This window comes from Nerophis lumbriciformis, linkage group LG01 (genome assembly GCF_033978685.3).
Source record: "Nerophis lumbriciformis linkage group LG01, RoL_Nlum_v2.1, whole genome shotgun sequence".
Classification (NCBI taxonomy): Eukaryota; Metazoa; Chordata; class Actinopteri; order Syngnathiformes; family Syngnathidae; genus Nerophis; species Nerophis lumbriciformis.
This window is the reverse complement of record NC_084548.2, coordinates 28,015,884-28,033,886: the sequence shown is the minus strand read 5'-3', so window position 1 is coordinate 28,033,886 and position 18,003 is coordinate 28,015,884. Positions and strand designations below refer to the sequence as shown.

Here is an 18,003-nt window from a genome sequence, read left to right as displayed (position 1 = left end):
TTGTATACTGCTTTGTGTTGCAAATATTTTATACAATGTATTTGTCGGGAACTCGCATGGCTGCGGCGGTTGTGACCCCAAGATGCAGGTCTTTTATTACCTCAAAATTGGGAGAAGCAGTCATGCATGCAGAGATCCTAAACATAATCACAATCTTTGAGCACTGATGAACAGGCGAGGCTTGCTTAAATAGCAGCCTGATTGGCAACTGCAACCAGGTGTGCTGGGCTGCCAATCAGGGACAGGGGAGGGAAACCAGCACTCAGAGGAGACATGCAGAAAATGGAAATCAAATATGAGCGCTGACAGGAAACAAACACAACACAAGGAAACAAAAACAGGAGTGCAATGACAGATCGTCATAGTATTCTTCTTATAGCAAACATTTATCAATCCCTTTGTCATTCATGGTTGAAGGTGGGCCACATCACATTTATTAGTATTGTTAATGTTAATTAAAAAAATAACATTTGAGTGCGTTCTCTCCATGGGAAAGCTTTTCTCCAAGCGAGAAACATCACTTTTTAATCTTGTGCAATCTTATGACACGAGATGTCATCACACTCTCACACACTAGCATTAGTTACTTTGCGGTTGGTTTCCTGTTGCAAGGCAAATATTTTTCTGTCATCTCTAATTCTGTGTCAGCAGTTTTAATGTCGGGAAGTTAATGTTTAGTTTGATTTTCAAACAGGGTTCCTGTTGCACAAAACCTTAGTTTTTAGTTGTTTACTCTGTAAACCAAAATCATAACTGCTCTCTTCATCTAAGACGTGGAACACACATTTAGGAACACATAAACGTTCCACTTCACTTAACTATTACCAAATATTCCCAAACAACACATAAGTCAATGTTTATTTTTTTTAGATGGTGTTTTTTACTGTAGTTAGAGAAAATTAATGAATCAATCAATCAATTAAAGTTTATTTATATAGCCCTTAACCACAAGTGTCTCAAAGGGCTGCACAAGCCACAACGACATCCTCGGCACAGATCCCTCATCAGGCAAGAAAAAACTCAACCCAATGGGAACCATGAGAAACCTTGGAGGGGACTGCAGATGTGGGGACCAATGGATGCCGAGTAGATACGGTTAATAATGTGAGAGTCCAGTCCATAGTGGGGCCAGCAGGGGAACCTCCTGCAAGTAGACATGTCGGGGAGCTGAGACGTCACCGACTGATGCATAAGGAGTGGTCACCCCGGGTCCCGACTTCATGTGCAAGTCCAGTCCATTGGGAGGCCAGCAAGGGATCTTCTTGAATGGAGACAAGTCAGCAGTGCAGAGACGTCACCAACTGATGCATAAGGAGTGGTCCATCCTGGATCCCGACTTTGAACAGTTAGTGCTTTATCCGTGGTTACTTAATAACCTCTCCACGCAGGAGAGGGGGGCAGAGCAGAAAAGAGAGACGGCAGATCAACTGGTCTAAAATAGGCCTATTTAAAGGGTAGGGTGTATAAATGAGATTTAAGATGGGACTTAAATGCTTCTACTGAGGTAGCATCTCTAACTGTTACCGGGAGGGCATTCCAGAGTACTGGAGCCCGAATAGAAAACGCTCTATAGCCCGCAGACTTTTTGGGGGCTCTGGGAATCACTAATAAGCCGGAGTTCTTAGAATGCAGATTTCTGGCTGGGACTTATGGTACAATACAATCAGCAAGATAGGATGGAGTTAGATCGTTTAGTATTTTATACGTAAGTAGTAAAACCTTAAAGTCACATCTTAAGTGCACAGGAAGCCAGTGCAGGTGAGCTAATATAGGCTTGAAGACATGCACCTGGGGATAAGTTGATTGGCAACACTAAATTGGCCCTAGTGTGTGAATGTGAGTCTGAATGTTGTCTGTCTGTCTGTGTTGGCCCTGCGATGAGGTGGCGACTTGTCCAGGGTGTACCCCGCCTTCCGCCCGATTGTAGCTGAGATAGGCTCCAGCACCCCCCGCGACCCCAAAGGGAATAAGCGGTAGGAAATGGATGGATGGATGGATGGATCAAACTTTCTTGTCCTTGTCAAAAGTCTAGCAGCCGCATTTTTTACCAACTGTAATCTTTTAATGCTAGACATAGGGAGACCCGAAAATAATACCCTACAGTAATCAGAATGAGACGTAAAGAACGCAGGAATAATGATCTCAATGTCGGTGGTGGACAAAATGGGACAAATTTTAGCGATATTACGGAGATGAAAGAAGGCTGTTTTAGTAACACTCTTAATGTGTGACTCAAATGAGAGAGTTGGGTTGAAGATATTACCGAGATTCTTTACTGAGTCGCTTTGTATAATTGTTTTGTTGTCAAATGTGAAGGTGGTATTATTAAATAAGTGTCGGTGTCTAGCAGGACCGTTTCTGATCAGCATTTCCGTTTTCTTAGCGTTGAGTTACAAAAAGTTGCTGGACATCCAATGTTTAATTTCATTAAGACAATCCTCCAGCTGACTACAATCTGGCGTGTTGGTCAGCTTTAGGGGCATGTAGAGTTGGGTGTCATCAGCATAACAGTGAAAGCTAACGCCATATTTGTGTATGATGTCCCCAAGCGGCAGCATGTAGATGCTGAAGAGTGCAGGGCCAAGAACCGAACCCTGTGGAACTCCGCATGTTACCTTAACATACTTCGAGGTCACATTGTTATGGGAAACGCACTGCATCCTGTCAGTAAGATAGGAGTTAAACCAAGAAAAGTCTAAGTCTGACATAGCAATATGTGTTTTGATACGTTCTAATAAAATGTTATAAACCATGGTATTAAACGCAGCGCTAAGATCAAGAAGCAGCAACGTGGATGATGCATCAGCATCCATAGTTAGCAATTGATCATTAGTCGTTTTTGCGAGGGCTGTCTAAGTAGAGTAATTTGCCCTGAAATCGGACTGAAAGGGTTCACAGAGATTGTTAGATGCTAAGTGTTCATTTAGCTGCTGTGCAACAATTTTTTTCAAGGATTTTCGAGACAAAGGGAAGGTGGGACACCAGCAGGTAGTTTACTATTAGGTCAAGATCGAGGTTAGGTCTTTTGAGCTGAGGGTGAATGACCGCTTTTTTGAATGCTAGGGGAACAGTGCCAGAGGAAAGTGATGAGTTAATAATATTTAGCACTGATGGTCCTAATATTAGAAACACCTCCTTGATACGCTTCCCAGGAAGTTGGTCAAATAAAGATCCCATTTACACATCGCTGGAGTTCCTCTAATGTTATTTCATCGTAAATACATTGGTATCTGCGTTAATAGAACCCAGTTGGAGCTGGAACACGTTGTCTTTAATCTTCTTTCTAATGAGTGAAATGTTCTTATTAAAGAAATTCATAAAGTCATCTGCCAAGTGGGTGGAGCTACTGGGAGGAGTCCCTTGTTGGGTTAGCGATGCTACTGTACTGAACAAATATTTAGGATTGTTTTTATTGAGGCGGATGAGATTGGAGTAGTAATTAGTTTTAGCTAAGGTAAGCGTGCGTTTATAAGTTGTTAAACTATCACTCCATGCTTGATGGAAAACCTCAAGGTTAGTCGACGCTCTGTTTTTTTTTCTGTAAACCAGGGTGTATGCCTTTTAAGGGCCTTTTTTAGCTTTAGCGGTGCTATACTATCAATGGCGTTGCGCAGGGCATCGTTAAAGTCGTTAATTATATTTTTGTCAATTGAACAATTTTGATGAGTCAGTAAATGACCATTTTTTTACAGCTTTAACTTTCCCATACTGTACTTTGAAGTCTTTAATCTCAATCTTAATAACACGTTGCATAACCTTTCTATGATACACAGTCGTTAGCACAATGTTGTTTGTTGCCTAAGGCTACTTGGCTTATTAGAAGATGAAAAGAGGGCAAAGAGATGGCAACGGGAAATGCGCATGCAAATTGGTGCTGGCGTTTAACTCTCGCATCATATCCCTCGATAAATGTAATTATCTCACAATGACCAGCTAATGGCCGAAGAAGATGAAGGAAGAAAACATTACATCAGGAAATTGAATCTGTTGTTGTTTTCTGGTGCTAAATGAGCTATAAAACAAACACTGCTTCCTGGATGAAGACACTCAGCATTTTCACAGATTTGAATACAAGTGGAATCACTATAATGTTCATATTTGGAATATAACTGTCTATGGAGCAGGGCTGTCCAAATGTTTTAAACTAAGGACCGTCTACTGAAAACTCAAAAGACCCAAAAGGACCATTTTGATACTTAAAAAAATATATATTCTAAAGAGGGTTTACTTACATGCACACTCAAATATTATTTATCTTGTCTTTAAAAACTGGATTTCCAAAGTGTGGCCCAGGGGCTCATTGTGAAAATAAAAACTATAAACCAAATGTTATCAGATGAGAAGCTATCAAAGCAGTTTGAATAACACAAAGCTGAAATGGCCATGTGTTTATGGTACTACAGTATACTGTATGCTGTTGAAGTACTTTAGATTCATGTAAGTAGGACACATTGGCGATGTAGTAAACAAACATGCATTGTCATCACAAATACTACTTCGGTGCTGTTAGTATTTATTTGATGAGATGGAGACAAGGTGGACGAAAGTACCATATTTTCTCTAGGTTAACGACATTCTTTATGCTGACAGATTTCTATGAGTTCTGAGAAACAGATTGATTAATTCACACAGCGTGGTGAACCAGCTTCAAAGAAAAAGACAATCCTTCCTTGATTGACAGTGGAGAATTACTGACATGAGTCCCTCTGATCAATGATTCTGTCATATGATTTGGCAAACGCCAATGCAACGACTGCAACTCAGTTCTGACTGAGTGTCAAAGATCCCTTCATGATCCCATCAAAAATAACTCTTCTGTTCAAGTGTCCGACTCCTGAAGACAAACGCAAACAAGGACTGCAAATATGAAGATTGATTTTGTCATTTTGAAATGCTAACGAGGGGAAAACACTCACTTCTTCTTAAAATATAAATTGTTGGGGGTTTGGCACAAGCACTAAGGCTAGATCTGACCAATCTAAGTCTATGACATACTTGCCAACCCTCCCGATTTTTCCGGGCGACTCCCGAATTTCAGTGCCGCTCCCGAAAATCTCCCGGGGCAACAATTCTCCCGAATTTCTCCCGATTTTCACCCCGACAACAATATTAAGGGCGTGATGGCACTGCCTTTAGCGTCCTCTACAACCTGTCGTCGCTTCCGCTTTTTCACCATACAAACAGCGTACCGGCTCAGTCACATGTTGTATGCGGCTTCCGCAGGCACACGTAAGTGACTGCAAGACATACTTGATCCAGAGCCATACAGGTCACATTGAAGGTGGCCATATAAACAAATGTAACACTGTTACAAATATGCGCTACACTGTGAACCCACACCAAACAAGAATGACAAACACATTTTGGAAGAACATCCGCTCCGTAACACAACAGAACAAATACCCAGAAGCCCTTGCAGTCCTAACTCTTCCGGGCTACAATACACACCCCCGCTACCACCAAACCCCGACACCCCCAACTGTCCAGGTACTTGGAAAACGTTTTCCGTGCCATTTGCTGTTTGACGCCGGTATCATGCTAATTAGCTGCCTGAAATCGGGTGACTCCACTGCAGAAATAGCCTGCATGTCTTCTAGCACATTGGTCCCCAACCACCGGGCCGCAGCCCAGTACCGGTCCATGGATCGATTGGTACCGGGCCGCACAAGAAATTAAAAAAAAATTACATTAAAAAATATTATTGATTTTTTTTTTTTTAAATCAACATAAAAAACACAAGATACACTTACAATTAGTGCACCAACCCAAAAAACCCTCCTTCCCCCATTTACGCTCATTCACACTCATTCGCACAAAAGGGTTGTTTCTTTCTGTTATTAATATTTCTGGTTTCTACATTATATATCAATATAGATCAATACAGTCTGCAGGGATACAGTGATGACAAAAACAATTAAAAATAAATAAAAATCCCCCCCGGTCCGTGGGACAAATTTTCAAGCGTCCGCAGCTACAAAAAAGTTGGGGACCATTGTTCTAGCACATACGCTGCAATGACTCTACCAACGTTGTCCTGGCTAGCAGTGCCTCTGTTAAAATCCTTAGGTGGAGGTGGTGGTGGAGGTGAACTGGCATCGTAGTCTGTGTCTCTCTTTACTAGCTTTGTCGAAGCATGTTGCTTTTGTAGCTGTTTCAGCAGATTTGAATTGCTGTTTTGGGCAGAAGATAGGATCTTTGATCCAAGACACAACTTACATTTAACTAAAATGTTTGTTTCTTTGTGCTCGACAAAAGAAAAGTAGTGAGAATATGTCAATGTTAAGAAACGCGACTTCGGCTCCGCCATGATGCCTTGTTAGTAAACACAGACACGCCCCCCCACACACACACCGCACCTCTTCTCTTCTCCCGCTTATGACACAGGAAGATTCAGAAGGACGGCACTGCAGCTCTCCAATAAAACACACTCAGATCTTCTGTTACTAGCCGATACTACATAAAAAATTACGTAAAACAACGCAGTAACGCATCATGTAGTAACGATAACTGAGTTACTGAATATAAAAAATAACACGTTAGACTACTAGTTACCGCCGAAAATAACGGCGTTACAGTAACGCGTTAGTCCCAACACTGTTAGAGGAAGAGACCATCATACCTGCCTGGAGTCATTAGAGGTTTCCCACTCTTCCATGTGCAAGATGCTTTGCAGCAAAAATCAAAGACATGCTTTGTTGACCCCGTGGACATGCTATTATCATATTGATTAGCAAGTCTGACCACCTGCAAGATTCATAGTGCAAGTATTTAAAGCATCCAAAGTGCATAAAGACCAGGGCTGCACGATTATGGCCAAAATAATAATCACAATTATTTTTTATCAATATTACCATTACGAATATTAGCCACGATTATTCATTATGTTATGTAAAACATATGTTATTGCACTTTCTATTTTAGACAAATGGGAAGAGAATTTATGTCATGATCCGCTGCCCGGATCATGTTTGTTTAGATTTTGACTCCACCAGTTCCTGTTTTGAGCACCCCAGGGTTTGTGTTTTAGTTGCCATGATTGCAGATTGTTTTCACCTGCCTCTGATTAGTGTTCAGGATGCTCACCTGCTTTTGGGGCACTAATCAGAGAGCTACTTATTCCCTGCTTTTTGCCACACTCAGTCTGGCTTTCTTATTTGCTTCTATGCAACAAGTTACGTTGATTTACCTTTGGATTCCTGAACTAAGCTTAGACATTTGTTTTCTTATTAGCTATTCCATTAGCTTCCCGTGCTATCGGCACGCTGTACTTTTGTATGTTGAATGATTTATGGACATTAAATAATTTTCTTACCTGCACACTGCATCCAGAGTTCCGTATGCATCTTGGGAGAACGATCCGCGCATTACCATGCGACCACAGCGTAACAATTTAGCTTTTATTTCAAAATGGAATTTTAAAAAAAAATATTTCATAAGTAACAAACTAAAATCAACGAGAGATGAAGGGCTAATTAAAAAATGAATATTCAATTGGAGTGTGCGTTCATGAATTGTAAACAAGTGAAAAAAAATTGTCTTTGAGAAGTGGATGGGTATCGGGTCCCTCGTTGCACGGTTACATGGATGGGGGGTCCTCTTGCTTTCCAGGGTTCCTGGCAGACATTTCAGCACTTGTTTATGTCTCCAGGTGTACGGTCCTTGGCAGAGGCTTACCTTGCATCCAGGTGGTTGAGTCAGAGTATAGCTATAGTTCAGTGACGTGCAGTCACTGGAGGCAGGTGAGGCGGGGCCTCACGTGCCATCATGGAAAGAAAAAAAATGTAAAAAGAAAAAAAAAAAATTAAATTGTTATATGTATCCAGTGATTATACTATAAAGTCATTTTCCATTTAACTTCACCATCCATCCATCCATCCATTTTCTACCGCTTGTTCCCTTTTGGGGTCGCGGGGGGCGCTGGAGCCTATCTCAGCTACAATCGGGCGGAAGGCGGTGTACACCCTGGACAAGTCGCCACCTCATCGCAGGGCCAACACAGATAGACAGACAACATTCACACTCACATTCACAGTTTTAGATTATTTTTATTCAAAATCGCTGAATTTTCACATTTGCCTTTCAAATACTGAGAAGAGACGGTGCGGTGAACAGCAGCCAGTTGAGGCACGTCACTCAGTTGTGCCTCACCATGGATTGCGGACTCGGCTTACTGCTGGCCTGCTGTGCAGTGAGACCGTATTGCTATATGAACTATATTATACATTTCCATAGTTTAGTTAGCTGAGATATATAATGTACAGTGTATTTTGTCAACAACTGTATGTGTGTAATGTATTTCTTGTGCTGAGCGATCATAAAACGGCTGCAAAAGACGCACTGGCTGAGGCTCGCAGTAATCCCGCCTCCTGCACCCCCGCCGTAGAATGCACCCCCTGACGGGAGTGTTATATCAACTAAAGCCCACACTTAAACTTTCCACGTGCAAGATTTAATCTATTTAAAAAAGTTATTTCATAAGAAGCCAAAAAGTGCAAAAACAATAATGTTCGTGTTGGAGGAGTTGTGAATGACTGCAGGGCCACAACATTAGGTACACCTGCAGACTGCAAGTGTACCTAATTCACAACTCCTCCAACACGAACATTATTGTTTTTGCACTTTTTGACTTCTTATTAAATAACTTTTGTAACCTATTTTTATGGGCTTTCCTCTTTGTGATGTTAAGTTCCTGTTATGCGCTGTTATACAGTATATGCCTTGAGCTCTTATTTTTTTGGCGCTAAGAGCGGAAGTGATGACACGTTGGAGTGGAGCGGAGGTTTTTGAAAGAAGGTAAATAAAGTGGTCCTCGTGTAAACTGGAGCCGCCGTGTTTGTTATTTTGTAGTTTCATACAGTATAGGCGACATTTATAAACCCTCAGTTGCACTTTTTTAAATAGATTCAATCTTGCACGTGGAAAGTTTAAGTGAGGGGGTGCATTCTACGGCAGGGGTTCATTAATCCAGCACAACAGCGGCGCATGGACTTCATTTATAAGTATAGGTAAGACCATAATAACGTTATTTTTATTAAATGTGCTTTTTTGTGTGCTACAGTTTGTATGTGTAAAGTTAAAGTTAAGTTAAAGTACCAATGATTGTCACACACACTAGGTGTGGTGAAATTTGTCCTCCGCATTTGACTCATCCCCTTGTTCACCCCCTGGGAGGTGAGGGGAGCAGTGGGCAGCAGCGGCGCCGCGCCCGGGAATCATTTTTGGTGATTTAACCCCCAATTCCAACCCTTGATGCTGAGTGCCAAGCAGGGAAGAATGCTGGTATGAGCTTTTAAACATAACCCGTTAACTGCTGCCAATCAAATGGTGAATAAGATACTCTTTAGGGTTCATATGTTTGTAAATCTGACTGTGATAAAGTCAGTGCCTCACCAGCCATGAACCTCACCGCACGTCACTGCTATAGTTGGAGCTGTGCATAGTGGGCATGATGGTTGAGATTTGGGGGTGATAGAAGAACATCATAAGTGGCACAAATGAGAGAACTTACCTTGCTTGCCTCCATATCCCCTGTGTCCTTTCAGCTGATCTTTTCCACACTCTCCTATCTCATCCACTGTCTGTGACACTGCCTTGACACACCTGCTGGACTCCTCCTGTTGCCGGAATTTGTCAATAACCAACTTTCTCCGTTTTTATAGGCTGCTTTAAATAGCAGGGTAGTCTCTCACCGATTCCAAACCTCCTGGACTGCATCCGTAGGTGTCTACTTCCTTCTGGTCAACAGGTTTGGGGCAGCAGGTCCAATCACACAGTCTTTTGACTCTGCTAAGGTCATCTAAATCCTCACTTTAGTACATTTGGATTCCTCTGTGAGGCTGGAGAGAGCAAGTTGGAGTCGCCCTTTGCTGAGCAAGGTGGTTATGCTCAGACATTGGGGCGCCCTTAACCACTTTCTCACATAGTGATCTAATCTTCCTTTCCATCTTCTCAACTGTTGTGAGGGTTATGTCATTATGTGAGGTAACAGCCCAAAGAGTTTGAGCTTGCCATGTTTTTTTCGATGGTAATCAGATATTTGAACTTTATCGAAGTTCATGTATTTGGAGTCTTTAAGCTTTAAGTTGCACCACCTTCCTAAACTTTTCATCGACTGTTCTGTCATCATTGAGATTGGTTCTTGGTCAATAAAGAATATTGCCCTTTTCTAGTAGAGATGCTTCTACATTTGGATGGCTAGAATTTCATGCTGGCCCAGTGATGTTTGCTTGAAGCTTCTCTGGAAGGCACCTGGTATATGGGGCTTTGGTTGTCACCGTTATCATGTCACCCATGTAAGCCGTAATGGGTGGTAGACGGACTCTACGACCCACTTTGAGGCCCTTTTCATGACTTCCATTGCAATGTTGAAAACCAATGGGGGGATGGTACATCTTGCTATTATGGCAATCTCAATGTGGTGCTATCTGGTGGTTAAGGCTGGCAAGGTGAAACAGAGCTCTTGATCCTGAAAATAAGACTTAGCAATTAATCAATCAATCAATCAATCAAAGTTTATTTATATAGCCCTAAATCATGAGTGTCTCAAAGGGCTGCACAAGCCACAACGACATCCTCGGCTCAGATCCCACATCAGGGCAAGAAAAAACTCAACCCAATGGGATTACAATGAGGAACCTTGGAGGGGACCGCAGATGTTCCACTCCTTCAATGTCTAATTTTGTCCACCAAAAGTTTCATGCTGTGCGTGAATGCACAAAGGTGCGCTTTGTTGATGTGATTGATTTGTTGGAGTGCTAATCAAGCATATTTGGTCAGTGCATGACTGCAAGCTACTCAATGCTAACATGTTATTTAGGCTAGCTGTATCTACATATTGCATCATTATGCCTCATTTGTAGGTATATTTGAGCTCATCTAATATCCTTTACTTTTATCCTCTTTGTATATCATTTAATTTTGCATGTTTCATGACACATTATCTATATGTAATACTGGCTGCATTTCAGATGGTTGTTTGTGTGCCATGTTGTTCCAGACCACAGCAAACATTGCCTAGCTTGCCAAAGATTGTAATAAATCTATCAAAAGAAGACAGCCTGCCGTTTCCTTTAACTTGGACACACACACATCTATACCTTTGGCCATTATAAGCCAGTAATTTCTAGGAGTTATCTCACCTTCTGAGTAGCCTCTGATTTACTAATGGTTTCTAATGTTGTAAGAATGTGTAGAATAAATATTAAATTTCAACATTTCTGTCAAGGCAGATTTGCTTCAGCCTGCGACACATAGTCATTCTGATAGTAGGCTATTATAGCTGATATAGACACGTATGTCATGTGTTGCCTTCCTTATAAGACTTATATACGGCTTTTCATTTTTTGCGGCTCAAGACAGACTTTTTGTTTTTGTATTTTTGGTCCAATTTGGCTCTTTCACCGTTTTGGGTTGTCGACCCCTGGTATAAGGAAAGGCAACGAGGAGTTACAGACAGAAAACTCTCTTTACACGTTCAAATCGCTGTATAGACGGATCGAATTAACCAATCCTAGACCAAGCCATCAATCTACCGTGCCTACATTTAACCAACCACAGAAGACACTACACAATTCAAACCAATCAGAAACAACGTAAGGCTGGTTTTGGTGTCTATCTTTCACACACCTCAGGTGTATGTTGCTTCTGATTGGTTTAAATTGCGTAGTTTCTTTTGTGGTTGGTCTGATTAGGGACAGACATTCTGTTACGTGTTCAGGAGGAAGGAGACAGCACAGACAGCAGGGACGTCGTTTTAGCTCTATATTTATTTATATATATACACAATGTATATAAATAATAAATGACGTGTGAAACTAACCCAAATATGTGTGGTGTGTGACTATGTGTGGTGATTAGCTGTTGAGTGATACTGGTAGTGTTGAGCAAGAGGCGGAAGACCAAGAGGGGCATGGCAGCCTCGAAGGTCCCCGAGACAGGCAGGAAGTCGGGGGCAATAGCGAGGCGTCAGAGTCCGTGTCCAGGCGGGAGGTCGAGATCCAAGAGGCAGCCAGGGAACCAGAGGGAATACGGGGAGACGAGACACACAACTCGTAACGCGGGAACGGAGGAAATGCTGCTAAAATGACACGACACAGGACAATGCACAATGAACACGGAGGAGGAGAAAACACAGAGAGGGAGAGCATAGAGCTTGAAACGAGTTGTTTTACTGTACAAAATAGGAAACTACATTCTGGCCCCGGAGAGCAGGTTGTGCTGGCTTAAGAAGGCAGGTCTTCTCATCAGCGTCAGGTGCGTTGATTGCTGGCGATTGATTGCATGCGCCCAGTGCCTTGCACAGATGACACAGACAACTTAAAACATTCGTTCTGAATACACACACTCGAATTGGATTACACGCTCACAGAATGAGATACACGTTTGCAAATAATTTTGCTACAATAATACTTCTATACAATTACAGCAAAGTAAGTTTTCCTGGAGGAGAATAGGTGCATTTACTTTTTTATAAAACAAAGGTACCAATATTTTCAATTTTATAATAAAAAATTTATGAGATTAGGAACTATTTAAAAACAATATTTTACCTAGAAGGTCATGATCTTCTTAATGAACAATATCAACATTGATGAAAACACAATAATTTCATGTTTGAAAACTAAGCCAGTGCTTCAGCACTATAAATAACTATAAACGTGATGTGCCAGGCTACTTTACTGATGTATCACATCTTGTCCCTTGAGTCTTTGACAGCTTTTTGATCCTGCCCAAAGCTTGCAAAATCAGTAGGGGTTCACATACTTATTATCCCCACTGTATACACAAGCAGGACAACAAAGCAAAAGGAAAGCATGACACACCCCGAGTGAGCTCAACTTCAGTACTTTATTGTACTTCATACAATGTCATTACACGGTACTAGACTTCCACTTGACGTTAGCTTTTACATAGCGTTAAGTTCAGACATTACAATATTCCTTTATTCCTATTCTTCACCACACACTCAATATGTTCATCACTGAACACACACACACATACACACACTGCTCTGACACGTCACATGTACAGGAAGCAGTAAGTCAGTAAACTATAAACATTCTTCTGTCAGCAGCACACAACAACAAAGAGGATTAGGCAACACTGTTGTGTCCTCAAAAGACGGATAAACACACACAACGTAACCATATACATGTTTCAAGTTCCACAGTTTATGAAAAGATTGGTCCTGTTTTTAAAAGCTTTTCAAATGTTTTTAAATGCCGTTTTCAAGAGAAAATAACACTTTTCAAGTACCCTAGGATTTTGGAAAAGCCTTGCTGTGTTTCCAACTCAGGTAAAACTTTTCTTTTAAGAAAAGGTTAAGGTCATGACCAGGATTCCAGAAGCCCACAAACTTCCCCGGCTTCTTTCCCGTCGTACCTGGAAGTCTTTGGGTGACTTGCACCGGGCCACAGCCCTATTCTCTTCTTTGCGCTTAAGTGTTTTTCTACATGCATGAAGTTTTGTACGTTTCCGATTTTCATATTTTGACATCCAGCCTGCGGACACATGTACGTTAGGCACAGGTGCTTAAAGGCCTACTGAAACCCACTACTACCGACCACGCAGTCTGATAGTTTATATATCAATGATGAAATCTTAACATTGCCACACATGCCAATACGGCCGGGTTAGCTTACTAAAGTGCAATTTTAAATTTTGCGCGAAATATCCTGCTGAAAACGTCTCGGTATGATGACGTCTGCGCGTGACGTCACGGATTGTAGAGGACATTTTGGGACAGCATGGTGGCCAGCTATTAAGTCGTCTGTTTTCATGGCAAAATTCCACACTATTCTGGACATCTGTGTTGGTGAATCTTTTGCAATTTGTTCAATGAACAATGGAGACAGCAAAGAAGAAAGCTGTAGGTGGGAAGCGGTGTATTGCGGCAGGTGTTGTGCCGGATAACGCACCCCCGCCGTAGAATGCACCCCTTGACAGCCGGTGTTTCATTGTTTACATTCGCGAAATGATCAAGTATGACACATAGAGTGGACCTGCTATCCCTGTTTAAATAAGAAAATCGCATTTCAGTAGGCCTTTAAACCATGAATAAAGGGGACCTCATTACTAACCTTAAAGTAATTTGAAAAATATTAAACATGAAGTTTTACTGACACTTTTAATTTTCATTGAAATCCACGGAAAAGATAACACTTCAAGTTTGTCCAGGCTGCGCGAAACTATTAATCTTTAGCTGAAACTTTGTGTCACTTATTTAGTGTAACCACCCTGATAATATGTTAAACCTTCTATTTAGTAGAAATGTTTGTGAAGCTGTACTGTGATGAGGTGGCGACTTGTCCAGGGTGTACCCTGCCTTCCGCCCTAATGCAGCTGGGATAGGCTCCAGCAACCCCGCGATCCCAAGCGGTAGGAAAGGGATGGGTGGATGGTTTGTGAAGCCGCGACGTGTCACAAATCCTGTTTGTGTATCTTGTGTGTGTGTGTTTGCGTGCTCGAATGACGGATAACAGTTTGACATTGACTGTACAACAATTGAGTAGCACGGTGGAACAGGGGTTAGTACGTGTGCCTCACAATTCAAAGGTCCTGGGTTCAATCCTGGTCTCGGGGTCTTTCTGTGTGGAGTTTGCATGTTCTCCCCGTGACTGCGTGGGTTCCCTCCGGTTTCCTCCCACCTCCAAAGACATGCACCTGGGGATAAGTTGATTGGCAACACTAAATGGTCCCTAGTGTGTGAATGTGAGTGTGAATGTTGTCTGTCTATCTGTGTTGGCCCTGCGATGAGGTGGCGACTTGTCCAGGGTGTACCCCGCCTTCTGCCCAGTGCAGCTGGGATAGACCCCAGTACCCCCCACAACCCCGTGAGGGACAAGCGGTAGAAAATGGATGGATGGATAGTTCTGTTAGGCTGCTACATTTTTTGTTGTTGACCTGTTCGTCCTTTTTATAACATCTTGGACTCTATTTCTATGAAATGTTTGCATACTTCAATGATCACAGTCCAGCCAAAATCGTTACATGCATGGCCTTGCGTACATTTTAGGGTTGCTCCACCCAGAGTGCGTCTCTTGGATGACGATGATTACATCTAGGGGGAGATTGCTGCACATATGCGCATTTTTTTTTGTTCATTCAAGCACATGGGAGAATAGGACTCTATGAGCTGCAGTGGTGAGATAATGGCAAATATCTGCAGCCGCATCCCTCACAGAACCCACAATTTCCTGAGCCACGGACAGATAAGTTCCCGTTCTGCGTCCTTCCCCTCCCGCTCAAGCGTGACAAAGTCGCCCAGAAAGAGAGTGGCCCCTCATGGCGGCGTAGCAAGACAAGAATGTGATGTGTATTTGAGGTTGTCACATTATATATACATTTGCTTGGCAAAGACCTTCAACCCAACGGTTGAGAATCACAGCCTCACGTCATCGTCCTGATTTGAGAAGAAAAAAATAACACCTGATCTTTGTGGTGCGGTGAAAGGTCAAACCACAAAGATGAACAGGAAATCTTTTACCCGAGCGAAGGGCTTCCTGGTGATAAATGATGCAGGACTTTTGGTGCAAACGGGGGATCTTCCTTGATGTCTCTTGGTGTCACATTCAGGAAAAAAACGCAGCAGTACTGAGAGACATTCTTGTGGGAGGTTAAAGGTTACCTCAGCAGGTCACAGTTTGGCCTTGGAGTCAATAAAGCTCGGGGGTTTGCCGGATTACAAATAGTTTTGTTTCCAAGCCAAAAGATGTCTGGTTTGAAGTATTTCAACTGGGGTTTGCACCATTAGAGGTATGGCAACACAGGAAATACAGTTTCTTTGTCAAATGTTGGTCTAACCCTACCTCTTTAGGTTTGAGTTAGTTATACTAATTAACCCTAAACCAACATTTTGTTCTTTGTTTATCATTGTTTGAGCTGACTACTTGACACATAAATACTTGACAAAGCATGTCGAAAAATACTGAACTACAAGTGGAAATGACTGGAACATGATAAGGGACTGCCACCAGCTGATAAGAATAAACTCCCCCAATAGCAAATAAACACAAGTGACAGAACCTCTGAGCCTTAGTTATCAAAGATATCCAACACTGTAACATTTTAGCATCGGAAATAAATAGAAGGGAATAAAAAGGACTTGTATAGTCATACATTTTCTCGAGGCACACAAGACTCTGTGTATTGCAGTTCAGGACAAGATAGCTCAACGTTTGTTCGAATGTCTTTGTCTATTGAGGATTTGAATCCAGAAGCCTTTAAAGATCTTGATGGAGTTTTGCAGGTGGAGGCCCAACAGAAGTGCAGCACACCGGGAGAGAGGAGGATGAAAACCCACGGGTCGATGATGGAATTGACCGAGATGAAACGGAGGGCAATCAGATCCACGTCGTGGGATTCTTTGCGGACGCCAACCGAGTTGATGTACACACGAACCTGAAATCAGATCAAGGTAGGATGTCATTTCTTTTTTTACCAACTGGAGGGAAAAAAAACTACTAGATCACCTACTAAGTTTACTCTTACAAATATATAACAGTACATCATTCGTATGATACAAAAGTGACCATAAGACCAGTGTTTTTAGCACAACACTGAAATAACTGGAATGATCCGTATGCAAAAAAATGCATGTTGCAATATATACAGGGTGTCCCCAAAAATTTATACACCCTTCAGAAGCTGATAACTAAAAAGTTGTGTTTTGTTTTTGCAGATTAAACCCATTGAACTCAATGATGTCAGCCAAACTAAACTTTGAAGAAAGGGAATTGATTCTAAAATGTTACTGGAACTATGCAGTTGAAATGCAAAGACAATTTCGGAGGGGGTTTCAGAAAGAACCACCAACGCGAGTTACTATCACTCGAATTAGGGATACATTTGAAGTTGATGGAAGTGTTCAGAACGTCCACAAGAAGTGTTTCGGAACACCACGGACATTGACAAGCCGCACAAAGGAAGAACGAGTACTGGAAACGTTTCAACGAAGTCCAAGAAAGTCTGTACGGCAAGCTTGTCTTGAGGTAGAAATTTCAAGAGCATCTGTCCATGACGTTTGTAAATATTTGTGCATTTTGAAAATTATACAATTATAATAAACAACTAGTTTGTTATTACAAAACCCAAAACCCCAATGGGTTTAATCTTCAAAAACAACAAAAAACATTCAGTTATCAGCTGATGATGGGTGTATACATTTTTTTGGGAAACCCTATATTTATTTTCATATAGGAGATAAGGGAAATGGATGGATGGATGAATGGATATTCATATGGAACAACTAATTATGTAAAAAAAAAACTCCAGTAGACAGATACATCAAATAATTTTATTTCTGACAGAAATATGTCGACACGAGCGCGGATGATTCTCTTTCTTTATTGTCTGTCATGTTGCAGTGGTCACCTCCTTCTTACCTCAGCGCTGACTGTGCCAATTAGCAGGTGCATTTCAAACGTGGTAAATACAAAACAGCGGCCGAAAAACTTTCAGGTTTGATGAATCACATTATGGGCGCGAAATAATTACATTTGTATCTCCTTCTCCCAATATTGTACAAGTTCTGATAATAAGTATGTATACTTAATATACTGTACAGGGGAGCAAACACTCTCAGTGTTTGCTATTTTGCTCATTTTCTAGATGCAATCCTCTGCACACGGGCATAGTAGATCAGCCTTGAGTGCGCTAAAAAGTGTGCACTTGTTTTAATACATGCAAACCTTTAGTACAAGGGTCGGCAACCCAAAACGTTGAAAGAGCCATATTGGACCAAAAGTACAAAAAACAAATCTGTTTGGACCGCAAACAATGAAAAGCTGTATATAAGTCTTATAATGAAGGTACCACATGACGTGTCTATATTAGCTACAATAGCCTACTATCAAAATGACTATGTGTCGCAGGCTGATCTTCGTTGACATAAATTGTTACATTTTATATTTATTCTACACATTTTTACATTAGAAATCATTAGTAAATCAGAGGCTACTCAGAAGGTGAGATAACTTCTGGAAATGACTGGCTTTTAATGGCCAA

General features: G+C 41.6%; 1 protein-coding gene across 1 annotated transcript in view; it reads right to left on the bottom strand.

Annotated features, from left to right (window-relative positions):
- Positions 1–12,850: 12,850 nt before the first annotated feature.
- The window catches only part of ptger2a (prostaglandin E receptor 2a (subtype EP2)), a 33,891-nt gene continuing 28,738 nt past the window's right edge, over positions 12,851–18,003 (bottom strand). Inside the window, exon 3 of the mRNA XM_061978540.1 lies at positions 12,851–16,398. Coding sequence (XP_061834524.1) covers positions 16,111–16,398 — 288 coding nt within the window. The 3' untranslated portion in view covers positions 12,851–16,110. The remainder of the gene's footprint in view (positions 16,399–18,003) is intronic.